Here is a 19,472-nt window from a genome sequence, read left to right on the forward strand (position 1 = left end):
TGTGGGCAATCCTTTGCAAGGTGTCCCTCCTCCCTGCAGTTCCTGCAGATGGTGGCTTTGCAGTCGGCCGCCACATGACCTGACCTACCACAGGCATGGCAGACTTTAGGTTGCCCTGCGTAGGTCAGGTAGCCCTTGCTCCCGTCGATCGCGAAGCTGGATAGTGGGTGTACAATGATCCCGTCCGCGCCCATCCCCAGCGTCATCTTGACCTGCCTCTTACTGGTCCAGATGCCAAAGGGGTCCATGATGTCGGTTAGGTCCCCTTCCACCTTCACGTACCTTCCAAGGAAGGTCAGGACATCAACTGCTGACACATGCGGGTTGTACATGTGTACAGTCACCATACGGCTCCTCTGTGCTGGCATTACAAACAGCGGGACAGCGGTCAATACAGAGAGGGGGCCCTCACCTCCTTTCTCCTTGAAAACCTCCAGGAAGCACTCGCAAAGCTTGGCACTCCTGAAGGTTACATCGTAAAAACCTCCTCCAGGGAAATCCTGCAGGCAGTAAATGTCCGCAACAGCGAACCCACAACAGTCCAACAGGACCCTCTTCACAAAGAAGGTGCGGTCCACAGGTGCACCTTCATCTACCTTCTTCACAGAAACACGGATGGTGTTCCGGACCCCCTGACCTGAGGCATGAGCACTTGCCGCAGCCATCGTTGCAGGTTGGCTGCTCCCCTGAACCAGTGTTCAGCCGAAACCAGCATTAAGATCCACCGGTTGCAAGGGTGCACAGCCAACCCGACGTCTTCCTTCCACCTCCAACACAGCGCTCTCCTCCTCTCGGTCCACAAAAGAGTGGGTCTTTATTTTGTTCCGGATGTAAGCTGGTTCACTGAGCTGGAAGGTTTGTTCCCAGACAATTAGTCACTTTTTTTTAATTTGAAAAAATATACTTTAGTCATAGAATGTACAAAAAATAAAACATTTATACACCTACCCAGTCATGCAAGCCACTCCGGGTTACCCGGGGGTACGTACACCAACTAAAGGAAAGAAAACAAAACAGAGAAAAAAAAACAAAGCAAAGAAACCGCCCCGGCAGTCGTCACCCCGCACAGTCCCAGTTGGCCCCCTGACCAGTTGGGGAAGGCGCCAGCTAGGCCCAGTTACCAGATAGGATTCCTTTCCCTTTTCTGGACGAGGGGGCTCATACTGTGGTCTTTCCCCACTGCGCCTTGGCGGCGGCTGCCCCAAGCATTAGCGCGTCCCTCAGCACGTAGCCCTGGACCTTGGAGTGCGCCAGTCTGCAACACTCGGTCGGGGTCAGTTCTTTCAGCTGGCAGACCAGCAAGTTGCGGGCAGACCAAAGAGCGTCTTTCACCGCATTGATGGTCCTCCAGGCGCAGTTGATGTTGGTCTCGGTGTGCGTCCCCGGAAACAGCCCGTAGAGCACGGAGTCCCGCGTCACGGAGCTGCTCGGGACGAACCTCGACAAATACCACTGCATCCCCCTCCAGACCTCCTGCGCATAGGCACACTCCAGAAGGAGGTGATCGACAGTCTCGTCCCCCCCGCAGCAACCTCGAGGGCAGCGTGCGGTGGCGCAGAGATTCCGGGCATGCATAAAGGATCTCACTGGCAGAGCCCCTCTCACCGCCAGCCAAGCAATGTCCTTGTGCTTGTTTGAAAGTTCTGGCAATGAGGCATTCTGCCAAACGACTTTGGCAGTCTGCGTGGGGAACCACACGACGGGATCCACCCTCTCCTTTTCCCGAAGGGTCCTGAGGATACTACTTGCTGACCACTGCCTGACGGCCTTGTGGTCAAAGGTGTTTCCTTTCAAAAATTTCTCCACGAAGGACAGGTGGTACGGAACGGTCCAACTACTCGGAGCGTTCCGCGGCAACGAGGCCAGGCCCATCCTTCGCAACACCGGGGACAGGTAGAACCTCAGTAAGTAGTGACACTTGGTGTTTGCGTACTGAGGATCTACGCACAGCTTGATGCAGCCGCACACAAAGGTAGCCGTCAGGGCGAGGGTGGCGTTCGGTACGCCCTTTCCCCCATTTCCCATGTCTTTGTACATGGTGTCTCTGCGGACCCGGTCCATCCTCGACCTCCAAATGAAGCGGAAGATGGCCCGGGTGACCGCAGCGGCGCAGGTCCAGGTAATAGTCCAGGCCTGCGCCACATACAACAGCACCGAAAGCCCCTCGCACCTGACAACCAGGTTCTTACCTGCAATGGAGAGGGACCGGAGCGTCCACCTGCCCAGCTTCTGCTTCAGTTTGGCGATACGCTCCTCCCAAGTTTTAGTGCATGCCCCAGCTCCACCAAACCAAACACCCAGCACCTTCAGGTAGTCTGTCCTGACGGTGAAGGGGTTGAAGGAGCGCTCGTCCCAGTTCCCGAAGAACATGACCTCGCTCTTACCCCTATTGACTTTGGCACCCGAGGCCAGTTCAAACTGGCCGCAGATGTCCAACAGCCTACTCACCGACCGACGATCGGTGCAGAAGACGGCGACGTCGTCCATGTACAGGGAGGTCTTGACCTGAAGGCCTCCGCTGCCTGGGATAGTCACGCCCTTCAGGCTCACGTCCTTCCTGATGGAGGCGGCGAAGGGCTCCACACAGCACACGAACAAGGCAGGAGAGAGTGGGCAGCCCTGCCTGACTCCAGATCTAACAGGAAAACTGTCTGATTCCCACCCGTTGATCGAGACTGCGCTAACGATGTTGACGTAGAGCAGCCGGATCCAATTGCGGATGCCCTCCCCGAACCCCAATTTGGAGAGGACGTCCCTCATGTAAGCATGAGAGACCCTGTCGAAGGCCTTCTCCTGGTCCAGGCTGACGAGGCAGGTGTCCACCCGCCTGTCCTGTACGTAGGCGATCGTATCCCTGATGAGCGCGAGGCTCTCAGCAATCTTCCTGCCCGGCACAGCACGGGTTTGGTCAGGGTGAATCACTGACTCCAGGACAGACCTGACCCGGTTGGCTATGGCCTTGGCCAGGATTTTGTAGTCCACGTTCAAAAGTGAAATGAGACGCCAATTCTTAATTTCTTCCCTCTCCCACTTGCTCTTCTAAATGAGGGTGATGATGCCCTTCCTCATGGACTTGCACATTTCCCCTGCCCGAAGCGCACTATCGTACACCTCCAGCAGGTCCTGGCCGACCAGGCCCCACAGAGCGGAATACAGCTCGACCGGTAAGCCGTCGCTTCCGGGAGTCCTATTCCTCTGCAAGGACTTGAGGGCTGTGGCCAGCTCGTCCAGGGATATCGGCCGGTCCAGCCACTCCCTTGTGCCGTCATCTAAGACCTCCGTGATAGACGACAGGAACGACTCGGAGGCCGTGCTGTCCGTGGGCTTCGTGTCGTACAGTCCGGCATAGAAGGATCTGCTGATCCTCAAAATGTCGAGCCGAGACGACGTCACCGAGCCGTCGTCCTCCTTCAGCCGGCTAAGCACAGAGCTCTCTTTGTGCACCTTCTGAAAGAAGAAACGCGAGCATGTCTCATCCTGCTTCATGGAGCGGACCCTCGACCGGTAGATTATCCTGGAGGCCTCCGCGGCGAAGAGCGAGGCTTGCTGGCCCCTCACCTCGCGGAGGTCCTCCGTGACATCGACCCCCCATCAACTGCAGAAGGAGCAGGTTCTGCACTCTTTTCTGGAGTCGCGACATCTTTCCCCGCCTCTCTCTTGCCTTCTGAACACCCTCGAGGACAAAGAACCTCTTGATGTTCTTCTTCACCGTCTCCCACCAGTCGCCTGGATACTCAAAGAGGGGTTTCACGGTTCTCCAACCGGCGTATTCCCTCTTAAGCTCCTCGACGTTCTCTGGGGTCAACAGAGTCGTGTTGAGGTTCCACGTCCCCTTGCCGGCCAGCTGGTCGTCCTGTAAGTGACAGTCGGCCAACAGGAGGCAGTGGTCAGAGAAGAACACCAGCTCGACGCCAGTGGACCTGACCGAGAACGTCCGTGACACAAACAGGAAGTCTATCCTTGAGCGGATAGACCCGTCTGGCCGCGACCAGGTGTACCTCTGCTGCGCTCCGTCTGCAGGGGTGCTGAAGACGTCGAGCAGCTTGGCGTCCTTCACCGTGCCCATCAGGAATCTGGACGTGACGTCCAGTTGACTCTCCCCGCCCGCTGTCCCCACGCCGGATCTTCCATCTGCATCAATGATGCAGTTGAAGTCTCCGCCTAGGATGACCGGCCTGGACGTAGCCAGCAGGGGTGGAAGCCGCTGCAGTACGGCCAACCGCTCACTCCGTACCGCTGGGGCGTACACGTTGATCAGCCTCAGGGGAGCATTCCTGTAGGTGATGTCAGCCACTAGGAGGCGCCCCCCCACCACCTCCTGAACTTGAGAGATGGTGAAGTCGCGCCCCCGCAGCAGAATAGCCAGGCCCGAGGAGCGACAGTCGTTACCCCCCGACCAGATCGAAGGCCCACAGGTCCAGGCGCCGGACCATTTCCCGTACCTGCCGAGGTGCGGTATCCCGCACTCCAGCAGAAACAGGAGGTCCGCCTTGATGGTGGTCAGATAGGCCAACGTGGACACACATCTCGCGGTTGACTTGACGCTGCGCACATTAATGCTCGTAATTCGTACCCCCATTGTGGGCAGTGACCGCAGTACCCTCCCCAAGTCCAAGGTCCAGCCCCTCCATCTGTCCCTTCATGCCCATTGCCCGGGCTAACTGCTGGACGCTCTCCGGGCTCAGGAAACCGTCCGTGCTGCCTTCCGGGTGGCATCCCCCCGTCAGGGGTGCGGAGGCAGGAGGGTCCGGCTCCGGGTCAGGCTGGGGACGCGCTGTTTCCTCCTTCCCGCCTGGAAGTTCCGGGGGGCCCTCCAGTGCTCCAGCGGCACGTGACTGGGTGTCGGAGGGAGCCTGAGGACGCCTCCCGTCACCTGGAAGCGGGGTGCTGCTTTCCTTCCCCCTCGAGACCTTTAACTTCTGCTTCGGGTGGGCCCTCTCCGAATCCTCCTTCTCAGAGGAGATCTTATAGCCCCCCTGTAGCTGCCTCTTCCCGCCTGATGGTTGCGGTTCCTGGGCCCGTCGACGCACCTTCCTCCTCGCTTTCCGGACTGTTGTCCACTCCCCTGGGTCGCCTGTCGACGCCTCCGTTGGCTCCGGGTTGTCGGGGGGGTTCGGAGCCTGCAGGGGTGCTTTGCTGGCCTCGGGCCCATGTTGCAGGGCTGGGCCCTCCTGCACGGCCTGGCCTTCCTGCACATTAGTGGGGTCCTTGCTAGGCCCTGGTGCCTTCCTCTCCTCCGGGGGGGCTGGCCCCGCATTTCCCCTGCCGGCGACCTGGGCGTAGGTGGTACCCCGCCGCGGGCATGCCCTATAGAAGTGGCCCGCTTCCCCACAAAGGTTGCAGCTTCTCTCTCGTGGGCAATCCTTTGCAAGGTGTCCCTCCTCCCTGCAGTTCCTGCAGATGGTGGCTTTGCAGTCGGCCGCCATGTGACCTGACCTACCACAGGCATGGCAGACTTTAGGTTGCCCTGCATAGGTCAGGTAGCCCTTGCTCCCGCCGATCGCGAAGCTGGACGGTGGGTGTGCGACATTCCCGTCTGCGCCCATCCTTAGCGTCACCTTGACCTGCCTCTTACTCGTCCAGATGCCAAAGGGGTCCACGATGTCAGTTAGGTCCCCTTCCACCTTCACATACCTTCCGAGGAAGGTCAGGACATCAACTGCTGGCACATGCGGGTTGTACATGTGTACAGTCACCATACGGCTCCTCTGTGCTGGCATCACAAACAGCGGGACAGCGGTCAATACAGAGAGGGGGCCCTCACCTCCTTTCTCCTTGAAAACCTCCAGGAAGCGCTCGCAAAGCTTGGCACTCCGGAAGGTCACGTCGTAAAAACCTCCTCCGGGGAAATCCTGCAGGCAGTAAATGTCCGCAGCAGCGAACCCACAACAGCCCAACAGGACCCTCTTCACGAAGAAGGTGCGGTCCACAGGTGCACCTTCATCCACCTTCCTTACAGAAACACGGATGGTGTTCCGGACCCCCTGACCTGGGGCACGAGCACTTGCCGCAGCCATCGTTGCAGGTTGGCTGCTCCCCTGAACCAGCGTTCAGCCGAAACCAGCATTAAGATCCACCGGTTGCAAGGGTACACAGCCAACCCGACGTCTTCCTTCCACCTCCAACACAGCGCTCTCCTCCTCTCGGTCCACAAAAGAGTGGGTCTTTATTTTGTTCCGGATGTAAGCTGTTTCACTGAGCTGGAAGGTTTGTTCCCAGACAATTAGTCACCATTCCAGGTAACATCATCAGTGAGCCTCCGACGAAGCGCTGGTGTTATGTCCCGCTTTCTATTTATCTGGTTAGGTTTCCTTGGGTTGGTGATGTCATTTCCTGTTCTTTTTCTCAGGGGATGGTAGATTGGCTCCAAATCAATATGTTTGTTGATGGAGTTCCGGTTGGAATGCCATGTTTCTAGGAATTCTCGTGCGTGTCTCCGTTTGGCTTTTCCTAGGATGGATGTGTTGTCCCAATCAAAGTGGTGTCCTTCCTCATCTGTACGTAAGGATACTAATGATAGTGGGTCATATCGTATCATTACATACAGATGAGGAAGGACACCACTTTGATTGGGACAACACATCCATCCTAGGAAAAGCCAAACGGAGACACGCACGAGAATTCCTAGAAGCATGGCATTCCAACCGGAACTCCATCAACAAACACATTGATTTGGAGCCAATCTACCATTCCCTGAGAAAAAGAACAGGAAATGACATCACCAACCCAAGGAAACCTAACCAGATAAATAGAAAGCGGGACATAACACCAGCGCTTCGTCGGAGGCTCACTGATGATGTTACCTAGAATGGTGACGAAACATCTGAAAACTAACCTTCCAGCTCAGCGAGCAGACTCACATCCAGAACCTCAACCTGAGCTACAAATCTTCTCAAAACTCGCAAGTTGGACTGTTCCATATTACCTGTCCTTCATGGAGAAATTTGCGAAGAAAAGCACCTTCGACCACAAGTCCGTCAGGAAATGGTCAGCACGAGGTGCCCTTGAGACCCTGTGGGAAAAGGAGACAGTTGATCCTATTATGTGGTTCCCTGAGCAGTTTGTCAAAGTTATTTGGCAGAATGCCTCATCACCAGGACTTTCCAACAAGCACCAAGACATTGTAGACAAACAGGGGCTTGAAGAACACAGCAAGCCAGGTAACATCTGGAGGAAAGGTCAAGTCAATATTTTGGGCATTACCCTTCTTCAGGACTAAGCATTATGACATTGCTTAGCTGGCAATGAGAAGGGCACTATCTATAAGATCCTTCTCGTGTGCCCAGTATGTCTGCACCTCCGTGAGCTGCCCTCAGAGCAGCTGTGGGGGCTTTGAGACTGTCATATATCTCATTCCTTTGCAAAGGAAGTCTAAAAAAAGATGGAGTGGTTTTTGTCGAGCTCAGTCCTGAGCACCTCTGTGATGGCGGACTCTGTGCTGTATAGTCTGTTCCTAGTACACACACCAAGTCAAAACTCAGTTATGCCTGGAGGACCATCAAATTGGTGAAAGACACTCTTTGGTCTGCCCAAAACTTGTTTGCCTTCCAGAACAAGGAGTTGACCTCAACCAAGTACAGCAGGCTGGCACATTCTGAAGTCCAGGACCACGTGTTGAGAGACATGCTAAAGCTTGGGGCAGCTGCTGCAGAGGCACTGTCTGAGGTCTTTCCACCGAAGTTAAATAGGAAATCATTTAGTTATCAGACCTTCCCAGTGGTGCGAATGCATGTAAATATAATCTTGTATCTGTAAGGGATGTCTTTGGTTTGTTTAGAGTCAAACTCCGATGTTTTTCTTTCTTTGATATGCTACTCTACAGATCTGAACTGCATTTGAGACAATATAGACAGAAAGATTTTTGTTTTGAATAAACTCAAGTTTTGAAATTAATAAAAGTGAAACCAGATGGATCATTTAGAGTCAGCAAAGCACCAAAAACTATAACAGAAAATTCAGCCTTATTGACCCTGTAAAGTCCTCTTTACTAACATCAACGGGCTCATGCCAAAATTGGCAGTAATGTTTCATATCCTAGTCCAGCAACAGCCTAACATGTATGATCCTGTCAGTATGACAAACCCATAAGATATGGCACCATCAATTCAGACATGGGCAAGGACACCCTATGCTGATATCATGTACCCTACCTCCCTTGGCTGATGAATTAATAATTCTGTATATTGAACACAATTTGGGGGGAACTACTGAGAAAGGCAGAAGTGGAAAATGTGCTCTCGATGTGGGTCTTCAATGTCCTTTACCATGAGTGTCTCAGCAACATCACTACTGGCCAAGAAGGTTGTGTCCAAAAGACATAGCTGTTAGACTGGGTCTGCGATAGATGGTGGGGAAAACAGATTTGACTTCATTGTTATCAGTCTGCCAGTAGCTAATGCATCTCTCCGTGATAGGACAAGTAAAAGTGACTACCACACAGTTCTTGTGGAGACAAAGTCTCATCATCATTACTGATGATATCCTATATAATGTTATGTGCCTCTATCAATGTTCTATATGGGATAGACTTCAAAAAATTTGGACAACTCAAGACTGGGTATCCATACGACACTGTGGGCCACCAATAGCAGTGAAATTTTACTTCAACACAATCTGTAACCTCATGGCCCAGTATGGCTTCCATTCTCTACCATTACCAACAAGATAGGGGCAAGTGCTGGGGAAGTCAGCAGGCCTGGCAGCATCTGTGGAGAAAGAAAGAATTGAGTCTGCTTATGTTGAGAGCACCCAGAACAATGCCTGCATGGTATACTATATTATGATGATACTGGACATGAAATGTTATGTTTTTCTTTGCCAGCCTTTTCTGTCTTAATTTCAGAATGCCAGCTTCTGAAGTTTTTTTTGTGGAATCTGCAATTCCACAACCAACCCAGTTGTGAATGATGATAGACAATTGAACAACTCACTGGAGAAAGAGTGTGCAAAATATTTCCACCCTCAACAATGAGGAAGCGCAGCACATCAGTGCAAAAGATAAGGCAGAAGGATTTACGATATTCTTTAGCTAGAAGTGCCAAGTTGCTGACCATAAGATCATAAGAAATAGGAACAGTAGGAGGAGGCCATTTGGCTCTTTGAGCCTGCTCAGCCATTCAATAAGGTTGTGGCTGATCGGACACTCTTCAATGCCACTTTCCTGACCTTTCCTAATATTCCTTGATTCTCCTACTGATCAAGAATCGATCTAGTTCAGCCTTAAATATACACCGTGCTCAGCTGTCTGTTCCACTCTGATTGAGACTTGCTTGAAAATCTGTAATAAATTAGTCAGACACGACTTTCCTTTCATGAAGCTATGCTGACTCTGCTTGATTAGATTATTATTTCCAAATGTTCTGCTACTACTTCCTTAATAATTGATTTCAATACTTTTTCAAGAATAGATGGTAGGCCATTCAGGCGAGAGTACAACAGGACATTGATCAACTGGGCCAGTGGGCTGACAAATGTCAGATGGAGTTTAATTCAGATAAATGCAAGGAATTGCATTTTGGTAAGACAAACCAGAGCAGGACTTACACAGTTAATGGTAGGGCCTGGGAAGTATTGTTGAACAGAGAAATTGTTACTTGAAAATGGCATCATAGGGTGATAAAGGTGGCATTTGGCACGCTTGTCTTCATTAGTCAGAGCACTGAGTACAGGAGTTGGGATGTAATGTTATGGTTGTATAAGACAGTGGGGTGACATTTGGAGTACTGGGTACAATTCTGGTCATCCTGCTTTCGGAATAATATCACTAAACTGAAAAGAGTGTAAAAAAGATGTACAAGGATGTTACCAGGACTGGAGGGTTTGAGTTGTAAGGAAAGGCTAGATAGGCTGGGACCATTTTCACAGAAGTTTAAGAGGCTGAAAGGTTACCGTATAGAGGTTTATAAAATCACCAGGGACATGAATAAGATGTGATGTGGAAGTACCAGTGTTGGGACTGGGGTGGATAAGGTCAGAAATCACACAACAGCAACAGGTTACGTGAAAACACAAGCTTTCAGGGTCTTACTCCTCCTTCAGGTGTTAGTGAGAGAGGTAGTGTCGGACACAGACCTAAGCTGCTGTTAAATCTGTAATCAGTTAGAAAGTTTTAATTGATTAATAAACGTATACCCCCAAATTCCTTCGAAGTCACTGTCACGAGAGAACTAAAGCTTTTATCATTGTAAAGAAGAGGTCAGAATCACACAATGCCAGGTTGTAGTTCAACTGGTTTATTTGAAATCACAACCTTTCGGAACCTCAGTTGTTCTTCAGGTGTTAGTGAGAGAGGTAGTATCAGATGCCAAATTTATACGTAAAAGATCAAAGGTTCACAGTACTGATGAGGATTTATTGAACAAACCTAAGATACTGTGGATTGTTAAACAAACCTAAATCTTTAATCAGAAGGTTTTAGTTGATTAATTTGTATTTGTAAATCCTCAAATTCCTTTCAAGTCACAGTCCTGAGCAAACTAAAGGTTCTAATCGGTGTAAAGAGGATGTGACATTTTAGGTTGGAGAAGGCATGTTAGGTGTAGGGTCACTGGACCCAAAACATTAACTCTGTTTTCTCCTCCACAGATGCTGCCAGAACTGCTGAGCTGCTGAATGAGTTTGCTCGCTGAACTGGAAGGTTAGTTTTCAGACGTTTCATCACCATTCTAGGTAACATCATCAGTGACCCTCCGATGAAGCGCTGGTGTTATGTCCCACTTTCTATTTAGGTTCTGCTGAGCTTTTCCAACAAGTTTGTTTTTGTTCCTGATTTACACCATCTGCAGTTCTTTTAGTTTTTATGTTAGGAGTGAAGCCTTGTTTAGAATCTGTTTGTGTTTTAGTTTAGAAATAAAACCAGTCTGATTCCAAAGTAGAAATTTATAAAATGCCATATTGACCGAATGTCTATAAATTATGTGCTTTTTGAACAAAATAAAATGTATCCGCAAATACAGATTCACGTGTGTGCATGCAGAGGAGGAGTGAGTGTGAGTGGGGTGGGGGTGGAGAAGACAGACAGAGAGAGAGAGAGAGACGGACAGACAGGCAGACAGACAATATGTGTGTGGAGTGAGGAAGTGGTAGAGACGGATACAGTTAACAACATTTAGAAGACATTCGGATAGTCCATGGAATTGGAAAGGCTTAAGAGGGAAATGGGCTAAATGCAGGAAAATGGCACTAGTTTAGATTAGGAAAAATGGTTGGCAGAGAAGTTGGGCCAAAGGGTCTACTTTCATGCTGTATGAATCGACACCTCTATCCAGTTTTTGCTTGTCCCTTTTGGGATAGTTATCACATTGGCAGTTTTTGAATCCTCTGATCCTTCTCCAAAGTCCAAGGATTTTTGGAAAATTACAACAATGCATTTGTTATCTCTGTAGCTACCTCTTTTAGGATCCTAGGATACAAGCCATCAGGGCCAGGGGATCTATCTGCCTTTCGCCTTATTGGCTTGTCTAATACTACTATTCTAACAATGGTGATGTTACTTAATTCCTCCCTCATATTTAGTATTGATGGAATGTCAGAAATGTCTTCCACTGTAAAGACTGATGCAAAATACCCATTTAACTTCTCTGCTTTTTCCTTGTTTCGCATTACTGTCTCCCCGGATTCATTTTCTATGGGGCCTATGTTCACTTTGACCTCAGTTTCCAACACGGTCTAGTTTGAGAGGGGAATGGCCACAGGGGACTCTTGCACTGCCAACCCATCCTTACTAGTCTTCCTGGTGGTCACCTGATGCCTCTCTGTCTGTGAAGCCTTTCCTGGTGGTATAACCAGCTCACTAAACGTGCTATCCGCAATGTTCTCAGCTTCATTGATGCTCCATGTGGCCAGTCAGGAGCTGCGGCTGAATATCTTTCCACTCATATAGGAAGTGTCACTGATTCCCCACATATTGCAGTAGGAGCATTCCATTGGGTTGAGTTGTCCTGCCATTTTGAACTTTAATCAACCACAAACAAAAAACCAGGAACTAATTACCAAATCTTTCCCACTAATGGCCAAATCAGAGTCCTCTGTCTCTGTTCCTAACAAACTGCAAAATTAAGGACTTTACACTCTCCCTCCTGGCATGACTCACTCAGACTCAAAAGCAGGTTCCCGAGCAGCCATTCCTCTTGTCCCATGTCACTTTTGCATCATGACATCACCTCTGGAGCTTGGACTCTGGATTCAGTGAAGGTTCTACCTATTCCAGCTAACCACAATCCGCTCCTCTCCCACATGGACTGAGCTCGATCCACTTCTCTCCAGCTTCTGCTGCTATTCCAACTGAGCTTCATCGAGGCTCCAGCCCTCAGGATTTTATCTGGAGTCTCTGCTACTGCCATTCACCCCAAGGCCGGCTTCGTTCCTATCACTGCTCCAACCAAGCTGATAATTAAAGCAATATTTTGCACCATTTGCAATTACTCAGATACTGACGCAGTCATCGAACATAGAACAGAACAGCACAGCAACAAGCCCTTTGGCCAGATATGTCTGTGCTGACCATGACACCATTCTAAACTAATACCATCAGCCCACACACAATCCATACCTCCCTACATGTCTCTTAAATATGGTATCTGTTTCTCATACAAGCACATTCCAGGCACCTATCACCCTCTGTTAAAAAAGAACTTGCTTTGCACATCTCTTTTTAATATTTCCCCTCTCACCTTAAACCTACGACACCCCCATCCCCTTGAATTTGATATTTCCACCCTGGGCGTTCTAACCAAACGTGGCAAAATTTGGATTATAACCAGGTTCAGGTTGGCAAGTAGTAAGTACTGTTTATGCCATGTAAGTTCCAGGCAATGACCATCTTCAACAGAAGAGAATCTCACCATTGTCTATTAGCATTCTGTGGGATTACTATTACTGATCCTTACCATCAACATCCTAAGGTTAATACTGATGATAACTGGATTTGCCGTACAAATTTTATGAACACAAGAACAGATAGCAATCCTCCAGCGGGTAACTCACCTCAGGAGTCTGCAATGCCGGAGGTACAATTCAATTTACCTAGATGAGTATAGCTCCAAAAACATTCAAGAAGCTTGACACCGTTCAGGGCAGAGCATTAAGTCCAGTTCCTCCAGCACTGATGCACATTAGCTACACATGCCCTGCAATAATTCACATAGGCTCCATAGATAGTATCTTCCAAACCCACAACCACACTTAACTGGAGGGACAAGTGACACAGGTATGTGGGAACACAACAACCTGGAAGTTCCCCTCCAAGCTGCTCATCACCCTGCCTTGGAAGTATGTTGCTGGGCCAAAGTTCTGGAACACCCTCTCTAATGACATAGTGGGTGTACCTATACCAGATGGACTGCAGTCAGTCAAAAAGCAGCTCATTACAACCTCAAGGGCAACTAGAGTTGGGCAATAAATTATGGACCAGCTGGCAGTGTCCATGTCTCACAAATGAAGAAAAATGTAGACATGGAAGCAAATGAGAAAGCTGAGCTATTAAATAAATATCAAGGAAATGATATCCAGTCCAAGGCTAATGAGGTTAATAGCAGTGTCTGTTTTCTTATCCATATTTCAAAGAGTTGGCAAGTTTAGTCTATGCTTATGTGCTTTCTGCTGCAGCTCGACTAACTTGTAAACGCTCCCACTCTCCCCACTTATCAGGCACATTAGAAGGGTTAATAAGGCTGACAACTAACCTGTTTGGCAACATTAAAAAGCACAGCTTCCATGGCCAGACAGTTCTCACGTGACTCTCAAAACCCATGATTCTGGCCCAGAGAGAAAAAAGACACCGCCACAGCACCATAAAACAATTTCGCACACCAGAAAGATTTAAAATTGATAAGAGTATTAAATATGTTGTTTATGTTTAAATTTGGTAAAACACAAAGGACCAAATGAGATGCAAAGGGTACTACAGCAAGAGTGGAATTGCAAATTCATAATTTTCCAGTCATTAGACTCAATTGGTGTCTGAAGACTGGAAAATTGCAAATGTAAAGATAAACCCAGTGACCATAACCTGGTCAGTCTAATTTTGGCTGGGAGAACTTTCATAAGCAATGTCAGAATAAAATTCTTAGTCACACAAACAAATTAAGGAAAGCCAGTGTAAATTCCTCCAGGGAAAACCATGTTTAACAGACATGCTGGATTTTTTTTTGGAGTAACAGTGACAGTTGATGAGAGCATGCAGTTGTTGTAGTGTACATAGACATCTGAAAGGAATTTGCTGATGTCATACAACAGAGCAACATTATTCCTTCCAATCCACAGGTCATAATGACAAAATGGAGATGAAATTGGCTGACAGGGAAAATAAAGCAGTGGTTAATGTGTTTCTCAGGATGGAGGAAGATTTATAGAACACAGGTCAGTTGGGAACTTTGCTATTCCTGATTTGATTTGTTGTAGTCATGTGTACCCAAGTACAGTGAAAAGCTTTGTTTGCAAGCAGGCAGATCATAATAAGCAAGGACATACAAAGCACAAAATGCTTAGACAATAAGGCATACATGTTACACTGCACAGGGGGTCTGCAAAGCAAGATCAACATTACTTGAACTTAGAGTCCATATCAGCAGGGAAGCAGCTGTTCTTGAACCTGTTGGTGCCTGTTCAAGCTTTTCTATCTTGAAGGTGTTTAAGGTGAAGACCTGCTTAAAAAGTCCCTCACAGTATTACCGTGCATGATGTCACCTTACTCCTGTTGTAGCCCCTTTTTACAAAATCTTATTTAATTGCCACTGTAATGTCAATTATTCGTCCCCAAGGTGGTGGTGGTGAATCTTGTTGAGCTGCAGCCTTATTTTCATCTGCCATCACAAATTCCAACCATTCTCATGGATTCTTGTTTTTCATGGTTCTGATTTTAGTCAAGAGTTCATCTTGATTCTATCTTCCACCCCTGCTCTGAATCCATGCCTATTATCTGTACAGCCATGACAAATCTGACTTTTGTTTTATGACACTTTGATCACCAATAACCTTTATCTACTGTTCCACTTGTCCCAACCCACTCTTCAACATAGAAGTTGTGACTTTTCCCACATCCAAAGTGTTATTGCACATAAAATGTTAAGTTTCTCTCCACAGATACCGCTCAACCCAAGTTTTCTCTAACGTTTTGATTTTGTTCACTTGTACAATGACTGAGGTATTTAAATGAATTCATATGATAAAAGTTGAGAAGGTTGAGAATAAGCCAAAAATTTGGCTGCAAATAATAGATGAGGTCAAAGGCAGAATTGAAATATTGGAATTATTTATAAAAGGTGACCTCAGCACAATGTCTTTTCAGGGCAAAGATGCTTAAGATATTGGTTACTGAAACACTGCACTCCAAAGGAAAGGCATCTAATCCAAGCTAGCATTTACTGTAATATTAAACCTGTTTAATAGACATCTAGGTGCACAAGCTAATGCCTCTTAAAAAAAAACACTATCCTGAAATACTTGTTTTGGAAATCAAAATACTGCAGGTGCTAGAAATCTGAAACAAACAATGCTGGTAAAGCTCAGCATGTCAGGCAGCAATTGTGGAAAGAGAAACAGCATAAACATTGAGTCCAGTTCTGAAGAATCATACTGTACTCAAAACATTAACTGTTTAACTCCACAGATGCTACTAAACCCTCAAGTTTTACCAGCTTTCACTGTGGTCACATTAAAAGCAAAAACCCTTGCAAAAAGATTTTCACTAAAAAATAGAAATAGCAACATTCCTCATCCGATAAGGGAGAGTAAAGATCACTAAACAATTTATATTTGATCAATTTATTTTTCAATTTTACTTCACAAGTTATAAAATTACATGTTTTCCATACATGTCACATTTATTATTCCTACAAGCTAATAATAATGAGCAGAATACACAAAATTACCAGGAATAGGCATTTGCAGCCTAAAATGTAGTTGTTAGCTTTTGGAGGTCAGCTTATGGACACAAAGCTTCAGAAATTGGTGCTGAGTTGAAAGGAGTACAATCAATCAGAACTAGGAAGCCAGAATTCTTCCAGTGATCGAGCTCAAAAGAAGCCAGAAGGTGATCAGCTTTTTAAACTGACTGTGCCTTGCAGGGTTCTAAGCTTTGTTATAGCTCTAATTGCAAAAGTAATTTTAAACCAAAACTTCCATTTAGTGTCATAACTTAAGTGGAAATGCTTCTTTTAAAAGTAGCTACAGACCCTGCACAGCCATGCACATTTCACTAGCTCATGTTTTACATAGTTAATTGAAAGTTCACAAAGGAAAACTAATCATTTCAGATCAAATGTTTAGATTCAGTTTCTTTCACCGAATGTGTGTGTGCAAAAGATTTTGTTCCAATGTCTTTTGTTTGACAGCCTTTAATGTTTATTCATATATTGGTACTGTGTAATGAAACGATCACCAGCTTGCAGACCATAAACAGTTGCATTTAAATATATCAGTGGTAACCATCACACTAAGTTGAAAAATGAATTTAAAAGGAACTAAAAGTATGGTTGACCAGGGATTTGTTTTGTGGGGACTGGAATTAGAATACAGCGATAAACAACAGTCAGGTATAGGTATTGAAATCGTGCTAAACTGTGGAAGGATAGATTAGTAAAACAAAAATCAGTTTTACTGAGTTCAGTACAAGCCCTGCATATACTGTTTTGGCAAGGTAAAAGCATTTCAGTTTAATCTCATGAAAGTAGAGACAGACATTATTCACATTGATTCCCTTTTATAGCTAACAGTAAGATTTTAAATTCTTTTTTTCAAAATAAAAAATACATGTTCAACACCATACATCTATATACTATCTTTTACACAGGGAAAAAAAGAGACCAAGGCCCTCAGGTCATGCTTGGCGGGGGAAGAAAAATAGCAGGACTCATCCAAATGTTTGATTAAGATAATGAGATGAATATAATGAAAGCATTAAGGTAGGGTAAGAGGTAGGGAGGCAGTTGTCAAGAAGGGAATTCCAGAGAATGGAGGTCTGGATAGCTGAAGCATAACCATCCCTGGTAAAATACTGGGGCAGAACAAAAACGTTTCAAGAATAGAGTTCAGGGGAAAAAGGTTTTTTTTTGAGGGTGGGGGGAAGCAGTCGAGCACTAGAAAAAGGTTGGAATCAAAGCCATGAAAGGATTTAAAGATTCAGAATTTTGAACTGGAGAAGTTAGGATGTAGCTAGAATGGAAATGGTAAAGGAGCACAATCTGATGTGAAAGTAGATCAATTTTCACATGACAGCACAGGAACCTGACACTTCGCATGCAGTCTGAACACACAAGTCTTCAAATTACTGTCATTGCACAATTACAAATTAAAAGAATTCACTACTTAACCATGCATTGCAATACAAATTAGGGGGCTTGTTGGATAAAATAGGAGTGAGTTTTTTGGTTTAGACAAAGCAGCCAAGACAAAAAACATGCATTGAAGATGAAGCGTCACTTTATGAATGCGGAAGCAAGGAGGATCTTTAGCCAACAGTAACTTTAAAAAGAGGCAGAATAACATGAGTAGCTGGAAGCAAGAGAAGAGGAAGAGACCAAAGTGTGATTGGAGAAAGGGACACCACCACAAGCATACTAGTTGGGGTAAGCAACACAAAAGTACAAACTGGAGTGGAAGTTTTAGCAAGAGGGAAATTCCAATAAAATCAAAGATGTCAGTACAGTACAAATGGGAATAATGTCATGGATATCAAGGGATCCACTGAGAATTAATAGATAGTATGGAAGTGGATGTGGAGGTGAGATCGTTGGTCAACTGGCAAGAGTCCAAAGTGGAACTGACAGATATAGTTAAGTAGGATAGGAATGCCAGAGAAAGGAGAAATTGTATTGGTAAGAGGGATGGGCTCAGTGGTCCCTTCAGAAAATGCCAAAACAGACCCTGAAGCAAACTATATGCCTGGAATTATGACAAGACAGTGGAAAAGAAAAATTACCGAGAAGATAGAAGTAAAAGTGGAGAGGGTAGTGTTCTGGGGAAGGTGAGGATGGGGAGGACAAAATAGCAAGCCAATAATATGTAGATAGGAGGTAATGAACTCAGGACAGAGCTCCAGCTAGAAAACTGTATACATACATATACAATAAATACTAAATGCACAATTTATAGTAAAAATCTAATGAACTTAACACTCTTAAAAATAATTCCCTTACTGCAATTAGTGAGCAAAGCCAATAATTTATGCAAATTTGCTCATCCCATTAATGAAGTCATGATAACATTTCTAATGAGGCAGACTATGTAGTCAGTATAGAAGGCCTTGGGTTTATTTACAGTAGTTACACTATTGGTGCAGTATTAAACTATACAAGCAATTGTCCCGTAGAATGCAAATATTCCTTGATTACATAACCTTAATTGACACATTTACAAATATTTGGAATGGCTCAATTTTTTATTTGGCAATTATAACTGAAGCCAGAAAAATACACAAAACTGAACACAGGTACTGAAAAAAAATCAATAAAAAGTAAAATCGTTCATTATGTGCAAAGGAGTTTATATTCCCAGGTCTTAAAATGCCTTAGAATCTGGTGGTGAAAATGCCTCTGGTTTAAGGCTTTTTAACGCTTCCACAACAGATCTATATTGTAAGACACCAGACAGTGGAATGGAAGCTATTAGAAATATTAATATTGAGCCACTCCTCAATAAAGTGAAATTTGTCCTTTATTTTAAGCAGCTGTCCTAAAGACAAAGGTCAAATTGCCTGACACGATATGCAAGCACTTGTAAAGTAGGACTTCAAATTCAACAATAACTACTGTGCAGTTGTACATTTTAAATATGTATATACATTCAAAATAAAGTTAAATAATTCTGGCAAACAAGTTATTTTAAGGCCTTTTCAATATTATAGTACACAAACAAGCAAGCACCATATGGACACTGCAACTTTGTAGCAATTCCATCCCCAGAAGAGATACCAATATTTCCATATCTATACAATTGTGTCCCTAAACATTTCTATAGACTTCAACATCACGTGCAACACAAATGGTGTTCATATTACACTATGTGAATATTAATTTGAAAAACAAATGGCTACAAAGGACTACGATTCAAATGCTTTCAAGTTCCAAACATCTTCAGTTGAGTCCTTATTTTAGGTGTAGAATGCACTTCCATGGTACATAATTTTCAAATTGCAGTCATAGATTTGGCTGGTGCAATTAGTTGGCAAAAAGTAGTTTAAAAAGTCAAAACATTGGCAAGATATTACTTGGTTTTCTGAGCCCACTTGAAATCATCTGTTCTGGGTTTATTTCCAGTTAATCCTTCAATAATGCCCTCTAGAGTTTTCCAGAATCCTATCTTCTCCAGGGGATAGTTCAGCCAACCTTAAAAATATTAAAATATAAACATTATTCAACTCAATTTTAAAAAGGTTGGTCAGAATATCATAAAGTAGAAGAATTATGAAAAATTTTTTTCATGCTACCTTGAACTAGTGGGGAATCTGGACATATAACTTAGGTTCATACAGTATT

General features: G+C 45.7%; 1 protein-coding gene and 1 long non-coding RNA gene across 3 annotated transcripts in view; one reads left to right on the forward strand and one right to left on the reverse strand.

The window, feature by feature from the left end:
* LOC125461256 (ubiquitin-conjugating enzyme E2 variant 1-like) overlaps positions 1-19,472 on the reverse strand; it is a 96,130-nt gene that overhangs the window by 52,239 nt on the left and 24,419 nt on the right. Inside the window, exon 6 of one of the 2 annotated variants that reach the window (XM_059652825.1) lies at positions 15,747-19,322. The exons of the other annotated variant lie outside the window; for it this stretch is intronic. Coding sequence (XP_059508808.1) covers positions 19,201-19,322 — 122 coding nt within the window. The 3' untranslated portion in view covers positions 15,747-19,200. Of the gene's footprint in view, positions 1-15,746; positions 19,323-19,472 lie in introns of those variants that run through there. 2 annotated transcript variants of the gene reach the window in all.
* The window catches only part of LOC125461257 (uncharacterized), a 46,918-nt gene that overhangs the window by 5,505 nt on the left and 21,941 nt on the right, over positions 1-19,472 (forward strand). The window contains exon 2 of the long non-coding RNA XR_009446935.1: positions 10,585-10,636. This is a non-coding gene — a long non-coding RNA (uncharacterized LOC125461257). The remainder of the gene's footprint in view (positions 1-10,584; positions 10,637-19,472) is intronic.

Source organism: Stegostoma tigrinum, chromosome 19 (assembly GCF_030684315.1).
Source record: "Stegostoma tigrinum isolate sSteTig4 chromosome 19, sSteTig4.hap1, whole genome shotgun sequence".
Classification (NCBI taxonomy): Eukaryota; Metazoa; Chordata; class Chondrichthyes; order Orectolobiformes; family Stegostomatidae; genus Stegostoma; species Stegostoma tigrinum.